Source organism: Homarus americanus, unplaced genomic scaffold (assembly GCF_018991925.1).
Source record: "Homarus americanus isolate GMGI-L3 unplaced genomic scaffold, GMGI_Hamer_2.0 scaffold19065, whole genome shotgun sequence".
NCBI classification, from domain to species: domain Eukaryota; kingdom Metazoa; phylum Arthropoda; class Malacostraca; order Decapoda; family Nephropidae; genus Homarus; species Homarus americanus.
In genome coordinates, this window is record NW_024757463.1 from 1,027,497 (window position 1) to 1,049,113 (window position 21,617).

General features: G+C 39.5%; 4 protein-coding genes across 5 annotated transcripts in view; all 4 read left to right on the forward strand.

Annotated features, from left to right (window-relative positions):
• Window positions 1-2,050: 2,050 nt before the first annotated feature.
• Window positions 2,051-4,894, forward strand: LOC121857538 (kynurenine 3-monooxygenase-like; the record flags this gene model as incomplete). The annotated part of the gene is made up of 5 exons (XM_042353622.1): window positions 2,051-2,194; window positions 2,604-2,693; window positions 3,118-3,258; window positions 3,428-3,589; window positions 3,680-4,894. Coding segments are annotated over 5 exons (690 nt in total), but the record flags the coding sequence as incomplete, so codon positions are not given.
• A 605-nt stretch (window positions 4,895-5,499) lies between these two features.
• LOC121857514 (SUMO-activating enzyme subunit 2-like) lies at window positions 5,500-15,578 on the forward strand. Of its 2 annotated transcripts, none has more exons than XM_042353595.1 (13): window positions 5,500-5,662; window positions 6,421-6,575; window positions 7,144-7,297; window positions 7,830-7,963; window positions 8,475-8,646; window positions 10,618-10,732; window positions 11,220-11,329; window positions 11,690-11,819; window positions 12,548-12,660; window positions 13,095-13,370; window positions 13,470-13,552; window positions 14,099-14,220; window positions 14,988-15,578. In XM_042353595.1, the coding sequence occupies exons 1-13, from the start codon at window positions 5,519-5,521 to the stop codon at window positions 15,155-15,157; spliced, it is 1,878 nt and encodes a 625-aa protein (XP_042209529.1). In that variant the 5' UTR covers window positions 5,500-5,518; the 3' UTR covers window positions 15,158-15,578. The 2 variants fall into 2 exon arrangements, with proteins under 2 accessions (XP_042209529.1, XP_042209530.1); XM_042353596.1 differs by having other exon boundaries at window positions 11,693-11,819.
• Window positions 15,579-16,229: 651 nt separating this feature from the next.
• LOC121857526 lies at window positions 16,230-19,418 on the forward strand. The gene is made up of 3 exons (XM_042353610.1): window positions 16,230-16,284; window positions 16,578-16,700; window positions 17,387-19,418. Exon 3 carries the CDS (start codon window positions 17,404-17,406, stop codon window positions 18,919-18,921), a length of 1,518 nt encoding a protein of 505 aa, XP_042209544.1. The 5' UTR covers window positions 16,230-16,284; window positions 16,578-16,700; window positions 17,387-17,403; the 3' UTR covers window positions 18,922-19,418.
• Window positions 19,419-21,091: 1,673 nt separating this feature from the next.
• Window positions 21,092-21,617, forward strand: part of LOC121857539 (synaptosomal-associated protein 29-like) — a 3,671-nt gene continuing 3,145 nt past the window's right edge. Inside the window, exons 1-3 of the mRNA XM_042353623.1 lie at window positions 21,092-21,130; window positions 21,301-21,444; window positions 21,608-21,617. The exon at window positions 21,608-21,617 is cut by the window's right edge and continues 189 nt beyond it. Of these exons, the coding sequence (XP_042209557.1) occupies window positions 21,092-21,130; window positions 21,301-21,444; window positions 21,608-21,617 (193 nt within the window). The remainder of the gene's footprint in view (window positions 21,131-21,300; window positions 21,445-21,607) is intronic.

Genomic DNA, 21,617 nt, shown 5'->3' on the forward strand with positions numbered 1-21,617 from the left:
GTACTTGTCAACAGTGTAACAGAGAGCCAGTATACCAGTACTTGCCAAAGTAACAGAGAGCCAGTACATGCCCAGCACTTGCCAACAGTGTGTAACAGAGAGCCGGTACATGCCCAGTACTTGTCAAAAACAGAGAGCCGGTACATGCCCAGTACTCTACAGTGTGTAACAGAGAGCCGGTACATGCCCAGTACTTGTCAACAGTGTGTAACAGAGAGCCAGTACATGCCCAGTACTTGTCAACAGTGTAACAGAGAGCCAGTACATTCCCAGTACTTGTCAACAGTGTGTAACAGAGAGCCAGTACATGCCCAGTACTTGTCAACAGTGTAACAGAGAGCCGGTACATGCCCAGTACTTGTCAACAGTGTGTACAGAGAGCCAGTACATTCCCAGTACTTGTCAACAGGTAACAGAGAGCCAGTACATGCCCAGTACTTGTCAACAGTGTGTAACAGAGAGCCAGTACATGCCCAGTAACTTGTCAACAGTGTGTAACAGAGAGCCGGTACATGCCCAGTACTTGTCAACAGTGTGTAACAGAGAGCCAGTACATGCCCAGTACTTGTCAACAGTGTGTAACAGAGAGCCAGCACATTCCCCAGTACTTGTCAACAGTGTAACAGAGAGCCAGTACATGCCCAGTACTTGTCAACAGTGTGTAACAGAGAGCCAGTACATGCCCAGTACTTGTCAACAGTGTGTGTAACAGAGAGCCAGTACATTCCCATAATTTGTCAACAGTGTGTAACAGAGAGCCAGTACATTGCCCAGTACTTGTCAACAGTGTGTAACAGAGAGCCAGTACATGCCCAGTACTTGTCAACAGTGTGTAACAGAGAGCCAGTACATGCCCAGTACTTGTCAACAGTGTGTAACAGAGAGCCAGTACATGCCCAGTACTTGTCAACAGTGTGTAACAGAGAGCCAGTACATGCCCAGTACTTGTCAACAGTGTAACGAGCCGGTACATGCCCAGTACTTGTCAACAGTGTGTAACAGAGGCCAGTACATGCCCAGTACTTGTCAACAGTGTGTAACAGAGCCGGTACATGCCCAGTACTTGCCAAAGAACACAACTTGCAAGTGTGTAACAGAGAGCCGGTACATGCCCAGTACTTGTCAACAGTGTGTAACAGAGGCCAGTACATGCCCAGTACTTGTCAACAGTGTGTAACAGAGAGCCAGTACATGCCCAGTACTTGTCAACAGTGTGTAACAGAGAGCCAGTACATGCCCAGTACTGTCAACAGTGTGTAACAGAGAGCCGGTACATGCCCAGTACTTGTCAACGTGTGTAACAGAGAGCCAGTACATGCCCAGTACTTGTCAACAGTGTGTAACAGAGCCGGTACATGCCCAGTACTTGCCAACAGTGTGTAACAGAGAGCCAATGCCCAGTACTTGAAATGTAAAGAAGCCGGTACATGCCCAGTACTTGTCAACAGTGTAACAGAGAGCCAGTACATGCCCAGTACTTGCCAACAGTGTGTAACAGAGAGCGTACATGCCAGTACTTGTCAACAGTGTATAACAGAGAGCCAGTACAATGCCCAACAGTGTGTAACAGAGCCGTATGCAGTACTTGTCAACAGTGTGTAACAGAGAGCCGGTACATGCCCAGTACTTGCCAACAGTGTGTAACAAGAGCCGGTACATGCCCAGTACTTGTCAACAGTGTGTAACAGAGAGCCAGTACATGCCCAGTACTTGTCAACAGTGTGTAACAGAGAGCCGGTACATGCCCAGTACTTGTCAACAGTGTGTAACAGAGAGCCGGTACATGCCCAGTACTTGTCAACAGTGTGTAACAGAGAGCCGGTACATGCCCAGTACTTGCCAACAGTGTGTAACAGAGACGTAACTGATCAAGCGGCTAATGACCCGATCAGTGGTGAAGAAGATAAAAGTGAAGTGTGTGCGTGCGTGAGAGAGGGAGGAAGGAACAATGAATGAGAGAGACAGAGAGAAACAGAGAGAGACAGAGAGAAACAGAGACACAGAGAGAAACAAACATATATATAGATAGATAATATACCTATAATTTCACTTATTCTCAATAATCAGTCCTGTGATAATTAATTTTTTATTTATCTTCCAGGAGAACTACCCGGACGCCGTTGATTCGATTGGCAGAGACAAATTAGTTCGAGATTTCTTTGCCAATAAAGCGCTTCCTATGATCTCCGTAAAGGTATGTTAATTAATGAGTCACAGGTAAGATAATTAAACACAGGTAAGATAATTAAACACAGGTAAGATAATTAAACACAGGTAAGATAATTAAACACAGGTAAGATAATTAAACACAGGTAAGATAATTAAACACAGGTAAGATAATTAAACACAGGTAAGATAATTAAACACAGGTAAGATAATTAAACACAGGTAAGATAATTAAACACAGGTAAGATAATTAAACACAGGTAAGATAATTAAACACAGGTAAGATAATTAAACACAGGTAAGATAATTAAACACAGGTAAGATAATTAAACACAGGTAAGATAATTAAACACAGGTAAGATAATTAAACACAGGTAAGATAATTAAACACAGGTAAGATAATTAAACACAGGTTAATATATCTTTACTTGTTTCAGTGTTCGCCTTACCATATTGGCTCTACATCACTGATCATGGGTGATGCTGCCCACGCCATGGTACCATTCTACGGCCAGGGAATGAACTGTGTACGTGGGTTTGTTGAGTTTGTTCGTTTGTTTAGGGATTAAGTTGTTTTAGGGGGATTAAGTTGTTTTAGGGGGATTTATTTGTTATTTTGGAGGGATTTATGGGGATTTATTTGTGATTTTGAAGGGATTTATGGGGATTTATTTGTGATTTTGGAGGGATTTATGGGGATTTATTTGTTATTTTGGAGGGATTTATGGGGATTTATTTATTTGATTTTGGTATTTATGTCTTTATTTCTGCATTTAATTCTCCACCAATGAAGAAAAATAAGTTTAATAATGGTTGCTACTTAGTGTAATCCATCTAGTACTTGATATAAACACCTAGTATATAAACAGCTCCCACATGGTATATAAAGTCCCCACACGGTATAAAGAGTCCCCACATGGTATATTAAACTAGTATTTATCTCTCCCACAGGGTATGGAAGACTGCGTGGTGTTTGATGAGTTGTTAGAGCTGTATAATGATGACCTGAGTCAAGTCCTGCCAGCATATACGAAACAGAGAAATCCAGATGCAGAGGCTATTGTCGACCTGGCTATGTATAATTACATTGTGGTGAGACTATGGGCCTTTTTGGGTGGTGTGTGTGTGAGGAGAGAGTTTGAGTGTGTTTGAGACAGAGAGAAAGTGTGTGTGAGATAAAGTGAGAAATATAAGGCAGAGAATTAGACAGATAAACAGAGAGACAGACAATATACCACCTAAAACTACATTACATTTCCAGATGCGGGATCTTGTCAACTCAAAACTCTTCTTATTGAGGAAGAAATGGGATGACCTCTTAAGCTCCCTCTTCCCACGCACTTGGACACCTCTCTACACTATGGTGACATTTACCCGTGTGCGATATCACCTCTGTATAGCCAATAAGGAGTGGCAAGATAGAGTAAGTTTCTTCTGGGGGTCTTTAAGATATCTAGATTTGTGTAACCTAACCTAAGACTAATGCTAACCTAACTTCTTTCTATCTCAACAGGTTGTGAATAAGGTTGTCAAGATCGGAGGCATACTGGGCATTGGATTGGGCATATTGTTAACCCAGACACAAGCAGTCCACCAGCTATCATGCACCATATACCATCACATCTGTGGCCTGGCATCGAAAACACTGGCTCTTGCTACACAGTGATTGGTTACGATGACACACCACGCAATTGGCTTGTTAGTGTGGCATATTGCTGTTACTGAACTGATTTATTAATGTTGTTACAGGAATTGTATGCATAACATTGAACAGAAATGTATAACACAGATGAAATATGCATAACAGGGAACAGATAAGCATAACAAAGTACATATATGCATTAGAGAGTAAATATATGCATAGCAAAGTACATATATGCATTAGAGAGTAAATATATACATAGCAAAGTACAGCTATGCATTACAAAGTACATATATGCATTATAAAGTACAGCTATGCATTACAGAGTACAAACATGCAAATAGAATGGAATTAACGACAGCACAATCCCAATAAGAACTTCATTGTGTTAAATATTCAATAATAATTACTACATAAACCTTAAACATTTATAAATCGACAATAAAATAAGGCGGTGTTTACCCATTAATATCTGGTGTGTGTGAACGTATTTATTAGGATTAAGTGATGATTCGGGATTCCAGCTTATTTGACACTAAGATTAACCCTCTCAAAGCTTACCTAATCCAACCTAATCCAACCTAACCTAATCCTAACCTAATCTAACCTAATCCAACCTAATCCTAGCCTTATCTAAATCCTAATTCATTCCTTATCAAAAACAATTATATTCTAAGAACTAATCTTTTTTAATATACAATAATAATAATGAATAATAATAATAATGCGAGTTTTTACTAATTAATTATATATACTTACTAGTTATGATATTTTTGCTTATTATATAAATGTCAGGAAAGTCAAAAAAATGGTTACAAAATCCAGTACCATTATCTATAATAACTTAGGTATAATGAGGTGTATAATGACTTAGGTATAATGAGGTGTATAATAACTTAGGTATAATGAGGTGTATAATAACTTAGGTATAATGAGGTATATAATAATTTAGGTATAATGAGGTATAATTATATTTTTCATGTCAGATTTTCAAAGATTTTTTTACCATCTGGGTTTTTATGTTAATTTAGCCTTTTATTGATGTTACTGCTCTAAGGGTTATGTCATAATAAGAATATGTGTTAATTGTTGGTTTTATTTAACCTTTTGCCGTCATACATACATACATATATGCATATGTAGATAGATAAACAGATATACAGTATCTACTTGCCTATTGCTTCCATAATGACGTTTAAGGGAATCCGGATTTGGTCTGCGAACGCTAACTCAAACTACTGTCATAAAAACGTCATGCTAAAGGCGTAACCAATTAAACATGACCATAAGGACATCATAACCAATCAAACAACAGTTTTATGATGTCATAAAAGTCATAACCATTCAAGCCAAATAAAGGACAACATAATAGTCATAACCAATGAAACGCCATCTTAAGGACGTCATAATATATATAACCAATCAAACATTAGCTTTAGAGACGTCATAACCAATGAAACGCCACTTTAATAGTGTCATAAACAATTCTTGTCCAATCAAACACCACCGACTACCTTAATGACGACATAATAAATCGTAACCAATCAAACACTACTCTAAAAAAACGTCATAACCAACTCTCAACCAATAAAAAAAAAAACCTACCTACAATATGACGTCATATTAAATCCGGATTAGATCGCCGAACACCAACTTAAAACATCAACAAGGAGACTTCAGTGTGTAACCGACCACGGAGGAGAGAACAATATGGCTACTCACATTCCCGGCATATATGAGGAAAATCTCCGTAATTCTATCAAATCTTGTAAACTTTTGGTCGTCGGTGCTGGAGGAATTGGCTGTGAACTCCTCAAGAATTTAGTATTGACGGGATTTGAGGAGATAGAAGTGGTAAGTGAGGGAGAAGTGAGAGAAGATAAGGTGGGAAGGAGAGGCTACCATGATGTTGATTCAAGTTTATATTTTGTGTTTTTTTGTGTTTTTTGGTGTTTGGTTGAGTTTTCGTTGTGTTTGGTTGGATTTTGATGGAGTATTGTTGTTTATTGTGTGGTTAATTGTTTTATTATAGGGTCGTGTGTTTGTATGGGGGTCAAGTGTGTGTGTGTTTGTATGGGGGTCAAGTGTGTGTGTGTTTGTATGGGGTCAAGTGTGTGTGTTTGTATGGGGTCAGTGTGTGTGTGTTTGTATGGGGTCAGAATGTGTGTGTGTGTTTGTATGGGGTCAAGTGTGTGTGTGTTTGTATGGGGGTCAAGTGTGTGTGTGTTTGTATAGGGGTCAGGGTGTGTGTGTGTTTGTATGGTCAAGTGTGTGTTTGTATGGGGTCAAGTGTGTGTGTGTTTGTATGGGGAGGTCAAGTGTGTGTGTGTGTTTGTATGGGGGTCAAGTGTGTGTGTGTTTGTATGGGGGTCAAGTGTGTGTGTGTTTGTATGGGGGTCAAGTGTGTGTGTGTTTGTATGGGGGTCGTATATTTGTGTTTGTTTAATGTTTGTTTGCCAGGTATTTTCGTGGTTTTTTTTTTAATCCTTGACATGTTTGGGGTCGTATGTATGTATGTATGGATTTCTTGTCGATATTTACGTCTGGAAATTTGTAAGACTAATATTTATACATATTCGAGCAGTTGTGTTTACCTCGTGTTTTGTCCGCAGATTGACCTAGACACAATCGACGTCAGCAACTTAAACCGTCAATTCCTCTTCCACAAGCAACACGTCGGACGCAGCAAGTCAGAGGTGGCTCGTGAGTCTGCCCTCCGTTTCAACCCCAAAGCTAAAATTACGGCTTATCACGACACCATCACCAAGTAAGGATGGCCTGAAGAATATCCGCCCGTTGCTTATTTCACCTGAATATTAATCCCCCTAATGCTAATCTAACCTAACCCTAACCTAACCAATACTAAACTAACCCAACCTAATCCTAACCTAATCTAACCAATACTAAGTTAATCCAACCTAATCTAACCAATACTAAGTTAATCCAACCTAATCCTAACCTAATCTAACCAATACTAAGTTAATCCAACCTAATCCTAACCTAATCTAACCAATACTAAGTTAATCCAACCTAATCCTAACCTAACCTACGTTATTACACCTGAAGATTAACCACCCTAATCTAACCTAATCTAATCCAAAACTAACCCAACCTAATTCTAACCTAGCTTAACCTAACCCAACCTAATTCTAACCTAGCTTAACCTAACCCAACCTAATCCTAATCTAACCTAACCTATCTTGGTTGCCTAAACTGGTCAAATAAACTAGGGTGTCTTAATCATCATAAGACCAACACCTCCATTGAAAATAATATTCGACTATAAGTAACGACATTTAATACTCAACCTAATGTTATTGTTCTCGTTTTCACAGGTCCACGTATGGCGTTCCGTTCTACCAAAAGTTCACCGTCGTCATGAACGCGCTGGACAACAGAGCCGCTCGGAATCACGTCAACCGCATGTGTCTGGCGGCTGGTGTCCCCTTAGTTGAAAGTGGAACGGCCGGGTATTTGGGACAAGTTACCGTACGTTGGGTCTATTATGTCGTTGCTCTCTCTCTCTCTCTCTCTCTCTCTCTCTCTCTCTCTCTCTCTCTCTCTCTCTCTCTCTCTCTCTCATGTTTATAAATACAGTAAATTATTTCTTACCACATTTTCTTTTTAGATTTCTTTGTTTACTTCACCTAATGATTAAATGCTAACCTAACTTAACCTAACCCTACAGGTGGTTTTATGGTGTTTAATCATCAGGTGAAATAAGCTGGGGTATCAAGTGAAATAAGCTGGGGTATCAGGTGAAATAAGCTGTGGTATCAGGTAAAATAAGCTGTGGTATCAGGTGAAATAAGGTATCAGATAAAATAAGCTGGGGTATCAGATAAAATAAGCTGTGGTATCAGGTGAAATAAGAGAGGTATCAAGTAAAATAAGCTGGGGTATCAGGTGAAATAAGCTGTAGATATCTAACCTAACCATAAGTAGGAATAAAATGTAAAATAAACCAGGGGTGTCTAATCTTCACATGATCCAACAATATTTTTTTCCCATTGGCCATCAGGTGATACAGAAAGGTTTAACAGAGTGCTATGAATGCCAGCCTAAACCCACTCAGAAGACCTTCCCTGGCTGTACAATCAGGAACACCCCATCAGAACCCATTCACTGCATTGTCTGGGCTAAGCATCTGTTTAAGTAAGTCGTCGACGAGGGGTGTGGGAATGCTTTTTGTTGATTGGTTCGTCGGCGGTGGGTGTTTTGGGGTGTGGTGTGATTCGGGCGTTTGATTGGCTGGGGTTTTTTTTTTTTTTTTTAAATCTAGCCTAGGGTAGGTTTAGTTAGGTGAGGTTTAATATGGTTTGGTTAGGTTAGGTTTAAGATAAGCTTGTCTAGTTAGGTTAGTTTAATTTGATATATTTATTAGTTTAGGTTTGGTTGTTTTTATTTAGGTTATATTAAGTTATTTTAGGTTAAGTCAGGTTAAGTTAGGTTAGATTGCATTAATTTATGTTAGGTTAAGTTATTTTAGGTTAAGTCAGGTTAAATTAGGTTTGGTTGTTTTAATTTACATTAGATTAAGTAATTTAGGTTAAGTTAGGTAAGGTTGCTTTAATTTACGTTAGATACTCAGTTATTTTAGGTTAAGTCAGGTTAAATTAGGTTTGGTTTACTTTCTCATCACTGATTCTCGTCATCTCATCCGCAGTCAGCTGTTTGGGGAAGCAGATCCGGATGAGGACGTGTCACCCGATTCAGCCGACCCCGAACAGGTGGGAGAGGCCGGACAGTCAGCGCTCGACGACGCAGCCAACGACACCGGCAACGTAGAGCGGGTGTCCACTCGGGGTTGGGCCACGTCGCATGATTACAACTCTAAGGTACGTCGTGTTTGGGGTCAGCTCTGGGGTGGGAGGTGTTATTTATTTATTTTATCGTCGATGTTGTACTATTGTGGGACCTGAGTATATCGAACTTCTCTCTCCGTATAGTTCGTTATATTGGGGTTTTACATCTAACGGACCCTCGATATGATGGACTTTCATCTCTATGTAGTTCATTAGATGGAGGTTTCACATCTAACGGACCCTCGATATAATGGACTTTCATCTCTATATAGTTCATTAGATGGAGGCTTCACATCTAACGGACCCTTGATATAATAGACTTTCATCTCTATATAGTTCATTAAATGGAGGTTTAACATCTAACTGACCCTTGATATAATGGACTTTCATCTCTATATAGTTCATTAAATGGAGGTTTCACATCTAACTGACCCTCGATATAATGGACTTTCATCTCTATATAGTTCATTAGATGGAGGTATCACATCTAACTGACCCTTGATATAATGGACTTTCCTCCCTATATAGTTCATTAAATGGAGGTTTCACATCTAACGGACCCTCGATATAATGGACTTTCATCTCTATATAGTTCATTAGATGGAGGTTTCACATCTAACTGACCCTCGATGTAATGGACTTTCATCTCTATATAGTTCAATACAGCGGAGGTTTACATTCAATAGACTTTGATATAATGGACTTTTCATCTCTAGATATGTTCATTAAATGGAGGTTTCTACATCTAACGGACCCTTGATATAAATAGACTTTCCTCCCCATAGGTGTCTTGGTTAGATGGAGGTTTAACATCTAACAGACCCTTGATATAATGAATTTCACTTATATAGTCTATTAAATGGAGGTTTAACATCTAACAATTCCTTTTTGATATAATGGACTTTTCATTCTATATAGTTCATTAAATGGAGGTTTAACATCTAACAGACCCTGATATAATGGACTTTCATCTCTATATAGTTCATTAAATGGAGGTTTCTACATCTAACGGACCCTTTATATGATGGACTTTCATCTCTATGTAGTTCATTAGATGGAGGTTTCACATCTAACGGACCCTCGATATAATGGACTTTCATCTCTATATAGTTCATTAGATGGAGGCTTCACATCTAACGGACCCTTGATATAATAGACTTTCATCTCTATATAGTTCATTAAATGGAGGTTTAACATCTAACTGACCCTTGATATAATGGACTTTCATCTCTATATAGTTCATTAAATGGAGGTTTCACATCTAACTGACCCTCGATATAATGGACTTTCATCTCTATATAGTTCATTAGATGGAGGTATCACATCTAACTGACCCTTGATATAATGGACTTTCCTCCCTATATAGTTCATTAAATGGAGGTTTCACATCTAACGGACCCTCGATATAATGGACTTTCATCTCTATATAGTTCATTAGATGGAGGTTTCACATCTAACTGACCCTCGATGTAATGGACTTTCATCTCTATATAGTTCATTAGATGGGGGTTTCACATCTAACGGACCCTTGATATAATGGACTTTCATCTCTATATAGTTCATTAAATGGAGGTTTCACATCTAACAGACCCTTGATATAATGGACTTTCATCTCTATATAGTTCATTAGATGGAGGTTTCACATCTAACTGACCCTCGATGTAATAGACTTTCATCTCTATATAGTTCATTAAATGGAGGTTTAACATCTAACAGACCCTCGATATAATAGACTTTCATCTCTATATAGTTCATTAAATGGAGGTTTCTCACTAATCAATAAACTATGGGGTTGAGTCATTGACGATTTCCTTTACCAATTAATGTTTTTTTATCAGTATGGGATAATTTTAACATAATTTAACTAAACATTTAACTGGACTCAATACTCACTAATTGATGTATGATTTGTTTTGTTACAGAATTGATGTTTTATGTGTGTTTTATTGCAGAGTTGATGTTTTATGTGTGTTTTATTGATGTTTTATTTGTGTTTTATTGCAGAAGTTGTTTAGTAAGCTGTTCAGTGATGACATCCAGTACCTGTTGTCGATGGATAAACTCTGGGAGAAACGCAGGCGGCCGACACCACTTGACTGGGATAAGATACAGGATAAAGGTGTGTGTGTGGGGTGGGTGGGAGGGATTGTGTTGTGTGTGGGTGAGTGGGGTGTTGTGGGTGAGTGGGATTGTGTTGTGTGTGGGTGAGTGGGATTGTGTTGTGTGTGGGTGAGTGGGATTGTGTTGTGTGTGGGTGAGTTGGTTTACATAAGGTTGAGTTAAATGAATTTAGCTTAACTTACATTAGGTTAGGTTAGGTTATAGTGTATTAGGCCACATTATCTTAGGTTAGGTTATGTTGGGTTAGGGTAGATTAGGGTACGTTAGGTTAGATTAGGGTACGTTAGGTTAGGGTACGTTAGGTTAGGTTGGGGTACGTTAGGTTAGGGTACGTTAGGTTAGGTTACACTGGGTTAGGTTAGGGTATGTTAGGTTAGATTATGATACACTAGGTTAGATTAGGTTAAGTAAGATTAAATTAACATAGCAACGGGGGAGTGGGGTTTAATCATCAGTTGACCCTAAGCAACTTATTGTTTCCGCAGACGTGATAGAAGACGGGGAGGGGCTGATACAGGACCAGAGGCCGTGGACAATAACAGAGTGTCGAGACATCTTCAACACCTCAGTTGGTAACCTGTACGAGCGTCTCCAGGTGATGTGCTTTTGTTTTTGTCGCTGGTCTGGGGTTGTGGGGGAGGGGAAATGGGGGTTTTAACTTGATTTAACATAGTGTAATCGATGTTAATCTAATTTAACTCGATATATGTTAAGTTTGTTTAACCTAATGTAGTTAATGTTAGTCTAATCTAACTTTATATAATCTGTTAACTTGACTGAATGTAATGTAATCGATGTTAATTTAATCTAATTTAACTTGGCTTAACCTAATATAATCAATGTTAATCTAATCTAACTTAATTTAATCTAATTTAAAGTAACTAAACCTAATTCATTCAAACCTAACCTAACCCGGTCAAGAATACCCTAAGCTAACTTACCGTTCTCCCGACAGAAGATATTAGACGATGACACCCTCGTGTGGGATAAAGACGACAAGGACAGTATGGATTTCGTCACCGCCTGCTCCAACATACGCGCTCACATATTCGGCATCCAGCAGAAGACTCGTTTTGATGTTAAGTGTAAGTTCTCTACTGTGCCGGATGTGGTTAGGCTAGAGTGGGGATAAGTTAGTGTGGGTTGGGTTAGGAATTTTTTTTTTTACTATGCACAGTCAGTTCTGCTATAACGCGATAGTTGTGTTCTTGTAAAACATCGTGTTATAGAAAATCGCGTAATAGAAATAACAGGGCTTATGGAGAAAATAGGGTTAGGTGCAGATTACTACTCGAAATCGAAAAAAATTTAGTAGTTAGCCTAACACAAAGGATAGCACAGTCTAAATAAATGTTACATTCATATCTAATAATGAAATCATACAGTATATGTAACACTTTACCTTGAGAAAATATGAATTTAACTTGATGGGGGAGAAGGGTGATTTTGAGGTTGATAACATCGAGCTTCTCTTCAAGGGTTATAGCCTTTCTTTTACGATCATCACCGGGAATGCGATCACCAGAACGCTTCTTGGAAATATTCTTCTTTACCATATTCACAGTTAATACCACAAAATTGGAGAAATAGTAAACAAAAATCGCGTTACAGCAAACAAGTGTTGGTGTTTTACAAATATCATTCTTCTATTCATAAATCGCGTTTGAGCCAATTCGCATTGTCAAAACAAGCGTTATAGCAGAACTCACTGTACATCCCTTAAAAAAAATGTGGTATTGAGACTCATTAATTCTACAACTTATCATTATCAATTCTGGCATTTACATCAATTAATTCACCATCTCGTCAACAGCTATGGCAGGTAACATCGTTCCTGCCATCGCCACAACTAACGCCATCATTGCTGGCTTGATTGTCCTCGAGGCCATGAAGATTCTGCAGGGAAAGATCGAAGAGTGTAAAACTGTACGTTGATTGTGGTCTTTGTCCCTAACACTAACCTGACCTGACCTGACCTAACACTAACCTGACCTAACCTAACACTAACCTGACCTAACACTAACCTAATCTAACCTAACACTAACCTAATCTAACCTAACACTAACCTAATCTAACACTAGCATAAACTAACCTAACACTAATCTATCCTAACCAAACACTAAACTGACCTGACCTAACACTAACCTAACACTAATCTATCCTAACCAAACACTAACCTATCTCAATGTGTTTTGTGTATTGTGGTTTGTGTGTGTGTTTTTGTGTTTGTTTGTATCTTTGTTTGGTAGAGAGAGAGAGAGAGAGAGAGAGAGAAAGTGAGCTACAGAGAGAGAGAGAGACACACAGAGAGAGAGAGAGACACACCCCAGTCTAACAACCCAACAATTCTCTCCTTCAAGGTTTATCTCAACCGCAAACCAAACCCCAGGAAGCGTTTATTGGTTCCCTGCGTTCTCGACAAACCCAACCCCAAGTGCTACGTCTGCTCCGAGAAACCCGAGCTCTGCGTCCGCCTCAACATCGAGAAGACAACAGTCAGGACCCTCGAAGACAAGATCCTCAAGTCGGCGTTGAATATGGTCGCCCCGGACGTCGAGATATCTGACGGCAAGGGAACGATACTCATCTCGTCGGAGGAAGGCGAGACCGAAGCCAACAGCGACAAGATGCTAAAGGTCCGTCCCTTTGTTTATGTATTCGAGACTTCGGGTGCCGATATAGATCTAAACCATTATCATTGGTTACAGTAATGCAACGCTTCTCTCATCTTTCAGGAGTTTAATGTCGTGGACGGAACGAGACTCAACTGCGACGATTTCTTGCAGAATTACACCCTGATGGTTAATTTGATCCACAGGTGAGTCCTCCACGGTTAGTCGGTTTACCTTAGGGTATCGAGAGAGAGAGAGAGAGCACCTTGGCTCCTATTTGTATTACGGCGTCCAAACGTAAATAAAACCTTTGCTGGTCTGTGTTGCATTTTCTGAACTTTGTGAGGGTAAGCTTATCTTAAAACACTCATTTATACTTAGGAAAAGCTTAACCAGCCCCCAGCTTATTTTATCGTAAGTTGGAAGCTTAACCAGCCCCCCAGCTTATTTTACCAAAAGTTTAACAACCCTAATGCTAATCTAACTTTTTTTTTACATTACATTTCTCATTTACATTTTTTTTTTACAATGTAGGACATCACTCATTTACACTTTTTATAATATATCTTTCTATTTACACTTTTTTTTACAATACATCTATGCTTGTACTGTTATTTACTTTTTTTACAATATAATCTCTCATTTACACTTTATTACAATTCAATAATTTACACTTTTTTATAATTCAATAATTTACACTTTTTTACAATTTGATCATTTACACTTACATCTCTCCACTCTCTCTCCGACAGTGACAAACTAGAAGACGGGGTAGAATTCGAGGTGATCGGTAACCCAGACGAGCTCAAGAAGGCTCAGGAAGAACAGGCCAAGATGGACACAGATGCTGGTGACTCGAGCAACGGTCCTGCAGGTATGGGGTCCAATTGACGTTTTTTTTGGGGGGGAGAGGGGGGGGGGGTGAAATTGATCGTGAGATGTTGTTGTGAGATAGTGAGAATAAAATGCTAAGACAACGAGTAGAAATATCCACACTGGACCCCATAACTCAGTGGAGCTATGGGGTTTCTTGTACACTAGAACAACACCTTGAGAAATATCAGTCTCGTTATCGGTGTCCGTCCGTTTATCCTTGTCGGAGTAAAGAAAATAACTTGAATGCGATTGGTCGATGATGACGCAGTTTGTAAAAATACCCACATGTCTGTTCTCTGATTGGGTATTTTAATTGATTGGAGATTAGTTTTATGACTGGAAAGTGACTTGGGTTAGGATATGGATTGGATAAACACCTAGATATTACCCATATGATTAAAAACAGATGAAAAGGATAATTAATTAGTGCAGGTAATGATAACTACCATGTGATGTGTACCTCTGGCGTGTACAGATCGTTAAAATTAAGTATTTATCGGGTGAAGTGGTGATGTTGTGGTCCAGTGGCGTCGAAGGGAAGCTCCGGAGATGACTGGGGAATTACGCACGTCCAAAGCACACACCCCTCCCCCTACCCCCTCCGGCCTGCTCTTGAGACTGTTAACTGGAGAATCTCGAGGTTTTATCCGTGGCAAGTGACTGGCTTGTAAGATCAGTTCGGGGTGATGATAACTGTAGCTTAATATAAGGACTAACTTGGTGGGATTGCGGGTAAATGATAGCGGTGTTTCTGTTTACTTACAGGGGCCGGGGCGTCGTCAGCCGTACCCTCGGACGACGAGAACGATCTGGTTTGTCTGGATGACGAACAAGACGCAGCCAAGAAGAGAAAGATCGAGGAGGATGAAGAACGCAAGCCGGCTAAAAAACTCCGTTCTGCCACCCCCGACGACGATGATATCATTATCTTGTAGAGTTGTCTTAGGGTATCGACCAGATGCGGTGTGTCATCGATAAAACTCATTCCACAGTGTTTGTTTAAAGCGACGCCTCCTGTACACCGGCGACTTACTTTAGTGGTAAAGTTAAAACGGTCGGGAACGATGAATGTGTGTTGTGGTGTGACGGCAAAACACGCAAGAGCTACATCATCGTACCCTGTAGTGTTTACCTGTAGTGTTTAAGAGACAAAATAACGTAGAGAGTCATAGCAACTTGAGGTTATCGATAGATGTTGTGTCGAAGTTTTCATTTGACAACTCTGAGGAAATTTTCAGGAACTAAAGTCAGTTTCGATGAGTGTCAGATTCGTGTCGTTCAAAAGAATTCTTGAAACTTTTTACCGATTTCTAAAATTTTTAATAAAACTGTTTTTTCCAAATTATCTTTAATATTTTTGTTATTTTGTATTAAAACAAATAAATGAAATAAAAGTTTTTGTTATAATGGATCGTTTTATTATCTGGGACATATACACATCTATGAATCCTGAATAAACATATGATACTGAACCCTCGAACCCCTGAAGTAAATGAACCCTTTGAACTAATTAAAGAACCTTTATTCATTTGATAATTGATGGTATTTATATTTTAACCATTATTAATAAACAAGAAACTACAGAAATTTACCAAGACTTGGAAGATATGTAATAAGTTGTAATTAAGGTTCTATTTTTTGGGTCATGGGTTCGGCATCGGGTTTGATATGTGACGTCATGAGGGTGTAGTAAATATTAATAACCCAGCACCACCTTCACAGTAGTAGTAGTAGTTGTAGTAATAATAATCGTAGTAGTAATAGTAATAATAGTTGTTTTACTAATACAGTAGTAGTAGCAGTAGTAATAATAGTGATAGTAACAGTAATAATTATAATTGGTAATAATAATAGTTGTTGTAGTAGCAGTAGTAATAGTATTTGTAATAATGATAATATTATCAGTAATAATAGCGGTTGTATTAATAAAAGTAGGAATAGTAGAAGAAGTAATAGTAGTAATAGCAATTGTAAATACTAGTAACCCAGCGCCATCTTAATGCTGGAGTACAACCGACCTTAGTATGTAAACACAACAAGGCGTCACTTCACCATGAATCACGTAAATTATCCTCTTAATTAACCCATTTTTTAGGGATTTTAAGTAATTTTTTATACTTTTTAAGGTTTAAGTAAATCAATTAGAGTTTATTTAAGGTTTATAAGTGGTAAATAGAGTTAAATAAGGGAGTTAAAGTGGGAAAATAAGGGTTTGTTTTGATGTGGGTGTGGTGACGATGCTGATAAGTGGATAGATGGATAGGTAGATAAATAGATAGATGGATAGATAAATTAGAGGAATATTCTAGTATGTATTTCATTACTGTGTGTTAATCTTTCTCTCCTTAACAACAGATGGACGACCTTCCCCGTCCTTATGGCCGGTGACACAAGTTGTTTGGTTTTAAGTTTGGTTCCAACGTCAACATTTCATCCGCTTCTTGGCTGACATCGACGGCTGAGTCATCCAAGATTAGGTTAGGGTTTGGGAGATGTGTTTGTGTGTTTGTTTGGTGTGTGTGTGTGTGTGTTTGTTTGATGTGAAGGTTGGTGTGTGTGTGTTTCTGATGTGTGTGTGTGTGTGTGTGTGTTTGGTGTGTGTGTGTGTGTGTGTTTGTTTGATGTGAAGGTTGGTGTGTGTGTGTGTGTTTGGTGTGTGTGTGTGTGTTTATTTGATGTGTGTGTTTGTTTAATATAAGGGTTTGTGTCACGAGTGTTGAGATTTTAATAGGGGAGAACGCTATAGATTCTCATTACTATCATTCACCCTTTGGTAAATATCCAGAGAAGATGATTTAGCCTAAATTTCCCTTATACCATGATAGCAGTTGCCGGTGGTGGTGATTGGGTGTGATGACCATTTAATATGTGGTGGTGATTGGGTGTGATGACCATTTAATATGTGGTGGTGATTGGGTGTGATGACCATTTAATATGTGGTGGTGATTGGGTGTGAAGAGAAACAGGAGATAATTAAATACTACTTCAAGTTTTATTCTATTGTACTTCTTATATAAAAATGCTCATTATTGGGGGAGTATTATTACAGTATTATTGAAGCATTATGAAAGTAGTATTAAAGTATTATAGTAATTTATGTGTGTAGTTTAGGTGTACAAGGTGATAGTCAAGAGTTGTGAGAAAGGAATATTTTGTCTTTACAGATAGAGGCGTGGGAGCCATGAAGGTCCCGGGCCTACAGACCGCGTCCCTCGACTTCCTCGTTAACTGGTTGAGTCCGATGCAGCCGGAGAACCCCAAGGACGTCGCGACCGTCTACCAGTACCTCCTCCCGGCCGCGCCTCTCCTGGCCGATCTGGCCATCTCGTGCGAGTATTACAACCGCCCGTTCTTGACGCAGCTGTTCCTTCCCATCTTAATCGCCAAGGGACAACTTCACGTGAGGGCCGCCAACATGAGACAAGTCGTGGAGTACTGGAAGAGCGTCAGACACGAGAACGCCGTGTCGTCCGTATCTCACCTCAAGGTGGAGGACGAGGAGGGGATGCAGTACTTCTCGTTCCTGCCGCTGCTCGGTAACCTGACCAACCTACAGGTGCTGGTCATAGGGTCTCTGGTGGGGGACGACCTTCTGGCCGTCTTGGGCATCAACTGCCGTCATCTCGTGATCTTTGACGCCAGGGAGGATCCCGGAAACCTGGTCACGGACGTCGGACTCGCCTACCTGGCCATGTGTAAAAAACTGAGACGCGTCTACTTCTCCGTGTTCGCCGACGAGTACGACTCCAGTCTAGAGCAGTTGGGATTCACGGGGAAGGGCGTGGCGTTGTTGTTGTCGTTGGCGGAGATCGAGCAGGTCCAGTGTTCGGAATATCTCCTCCGGGACGCTCTGCATTTTCTCTATCAGGCGAGTTATCAGGGTTGCACTCTAGACGTACACTGTATGCTTCTGGACCACCCGCAGGTGAGCGTCCGTACCCTACAGATACTGCCCATCCTCTGCCCCAAGCTCAACGTGGTGTCGCTGCGGTGTGACCCCGGCAACGAGAGAACCGTCGGTAAATCTCTAAAATTATTACCTAACCTGAGGATGTTGATCGTCACCATGGGAAGCGTCTGTAGATTTCAAGACCTCAGTCTGACGACTTACGGCCCCCAGCTGACGTATCTCTACATCACCACCTGTCTTCTGGAGAGTCGAGACGTTATACTCCTGAGTCGTGAGTGTTGTCGGCTCAAGACGCTGGTGTTGAAGATGTACAGCTTCGGGTTTGACGTCCCTAATACGAAGAGCATCGAGCCTCTCTTTCCCACGGTCGAGAAATTAGAATTACTACAGAATATATCGGTGAGATTATTTAAGGTTTTAAATACGAAGATGGAAAACCTAAAGGAAGTCCATTGTTGTTGGGCCACGATACACAACTTGGACGAAGCTCTGAGAGTGGTGGTGGAAGATGGCGGCTGGAAAAACGTGGAGTTGTTGGTGCTGCCGACGTCCAATACCGTATCCCTGGAGGCGGCAAAGATGGCCGCCTCGTCTATACCCGAACTGAGGCGTTTGGCCGTCACCGTTCCAATACCCGACGAGAATAAACTACACGCCTACGTCGGTCAGTGTCTGCCCAAACTTACCCTCATAGAGTATTTCTCGCTCTTGTCGCCCAGCACGACCGGTATATTCTCGCAAGACATCTGGAGTACGTCCTGTTCCAGTGCCTTGAGGAGAAAAAAATGAACGTTGATTGTAATTGTACGTTAGAATTGTGTTGGGATTGTGTTAGGTTAGGTCAGGTGACATGATGTTAGATTAGTGCTAGGTTAGGTCAGGTCAGTCTAGTTTATGTTTGGTTAGATTAGGTTAGTACACAGCATGATACAATATATTTCTTCTTTATCACATAGGTACAGTCCGCTTCACTAGTACGTTTACAGGGGCTCATCATATAGCCAAGGTACAGTCCCCTTCACTAGTGTGTTTACAGGGGCTGGTCATATCGACGTTGCCACAAATCATTACATCGAGATAATTGTTTTAAAATTGTTTTAGTCTGTTTTAATATTGTTTAAATTTGATTATACACATGTGTTCAGGTCAATGATTTCTTGTGGTATAGAGTTTGCTAAGACAACAATAATAATAAAGTAATAATAATAATAATATTTAAAGTTCAGAAATCACAATGTAGGTATACAGTTCACCATGTATATAGACAATGTAGGTATACAGGTTCCAATATCCATAGACAGTGCAGGTATACAATGTACCCAGACATCATAGGTACCCTTCTTAACCTAACACTAACCTAACCAAATATTGTTTTATTTTTTTTTTTACAGAATTCCTGTTTATTTTTTTAGGAATATTTCAATTTATTTGTTAGTATTATAAGTTTCCGATTAAATATTGAAGAAAATTTAATGTTTTACTTGTCCTATCTATCTATCTATATTTATATCATTGTATCTATATCTATCTACCTCAGTATCTATATCTATCTGTCTATCTCTACGGCGTGCAACCAATAGATGGCAGCACTATGACAACAACAACAACTGGTGACGTAATAGTTTCTCTTCTTTGTATAACCATGACGTCACAGAAAAACATTAGCTGAGTCTTGCTCATAATGTTGAATAAAATTTACGAGAAAAATTAGATAAACCTACAATATTGTTTTAGATATATAAAAAAAGACAATTTAATATTTATTGTTTATATAATTATGTTATTTATTGTTATTTATTGATCATATTTGTATTATAATGTTAATTTTTGTTGATAATAAATAATTTAGTCCCGTTTTTCTTGTTCGTGGTACCATTAATAACATCAGGAACAGGAACAGATGATAGTGTGTGAGGTCTTGTGGCTTCATATTTAACCTTGTGGCGCCTTATATTGACCCTTTATTGGCCTCAAATAACCACAAATAAGGAGATAATGGCGTATAGAAGCGGAGGGTACGCCTTAAACCCCAGTAAACCAGCATTTTCGATGTTAGATGAAGATGATATGACTTCAGGTGAGTCATATAAATTTGACTTCGTGATTATTTGTTTATTTTATATTTAAATGTTTATTGTGTATTTAATTATGTTGTTTTAATAATTAATTATGTATTTTTGGGGCTATAGGCAGAGAGTCAGCCAAAAGAGATGGTGGATATTGTGTCAAAAAAACCCTCACCTAACCTAACTGATAACCGGACAAATATCCACATTATTATTATTATCATCGTATTATTATTATTATTGTATTATTATTATTATTATTATTATTATTTTTATTATTATTATTATTATTTTTATTGTAGTATTATTATTATTATCATTATTTTTTTCATTATTTTTATTATCATTATTATTTTTATTATTATTATTATTATTACTACTGCATCATCATCATCATCATCATCATCATCGTAACTGTATTATTCACTGACCATTCCCCTGTACGTTGGTCAGAGTTTATGTCAAGTTCGAGCGCGACGTATCTGGCCGCTGACAGACTACCGCCGGGCCCAGAGCAGCGAGCGGCCGAGGAGGCGGATCTACGGCGCCAGGAGCTGTTTCGACAGTTGAGGCAGGTTAGAAGTCTGTTTGTATGTCTCTTGGAGCGTCTGCGGGCGATTATTTGTCGTTTAGGGTTTTTTGTATGGGGTGTTTATTTATCTCTCTCTCTCTCTCTCTCTCTCTCTCTCTCTCTGTCTCTCTCTCTCTCTCTCTCTCTCTCTCTGTCTCTCTCTCTCTCTCTGTCTGTCTCCCTCTCTGCCTGCTGTCTCTCTCTCACAAATGTAAAGGCAGCCAGCGACACAGCCAATTTCCAGAATTTATTATGGCATTCGACGATTTATTTTCAGGTCAGGGCCGGCGATTACTTTACAGTCAAAGTCAAGGCGATCGAGATGCTCCACGAGTCGGGAGAAGGTTGGTATAGAGACGCGGTATGATTTAACCCCTTGAGTATGATGATTTAACCCTTGAGTATATTTTTAACCCCCAATAGCTAATACCGACGACAAATTCTCAACCTAACCTAACGCCGGGGAATTAAATTCCGAACCCCATAGCTCCATATCGAGGAATAAATTCGACCCCCCCCCCCCCCCTATAGCTGGTCAGTGGGAATAAACCCAACGTTTTATTTCCCCCGCAGGAACTGGTCAAGCAACGGGAACAACTTGGTAACACTGAGCAGCGATTGGACACGATTAACGAGAACCTCAAGGACACGCAGAAGAATATCAACGGTATTAAGGTCTGTGTTTACTTCTGCGGATTTTTGTGTTTTGTCGTCGTTTTATATATACTGTATATGGTGGTTGTGTTTGTTTTGTCGATTTATTTATCTGCCGTCTGTCTGTCTGTCTATCTATTTATCCACCCTCCCGCCCGCCCACTCATGAGACACGTCGTTACAGAGCGTATTTA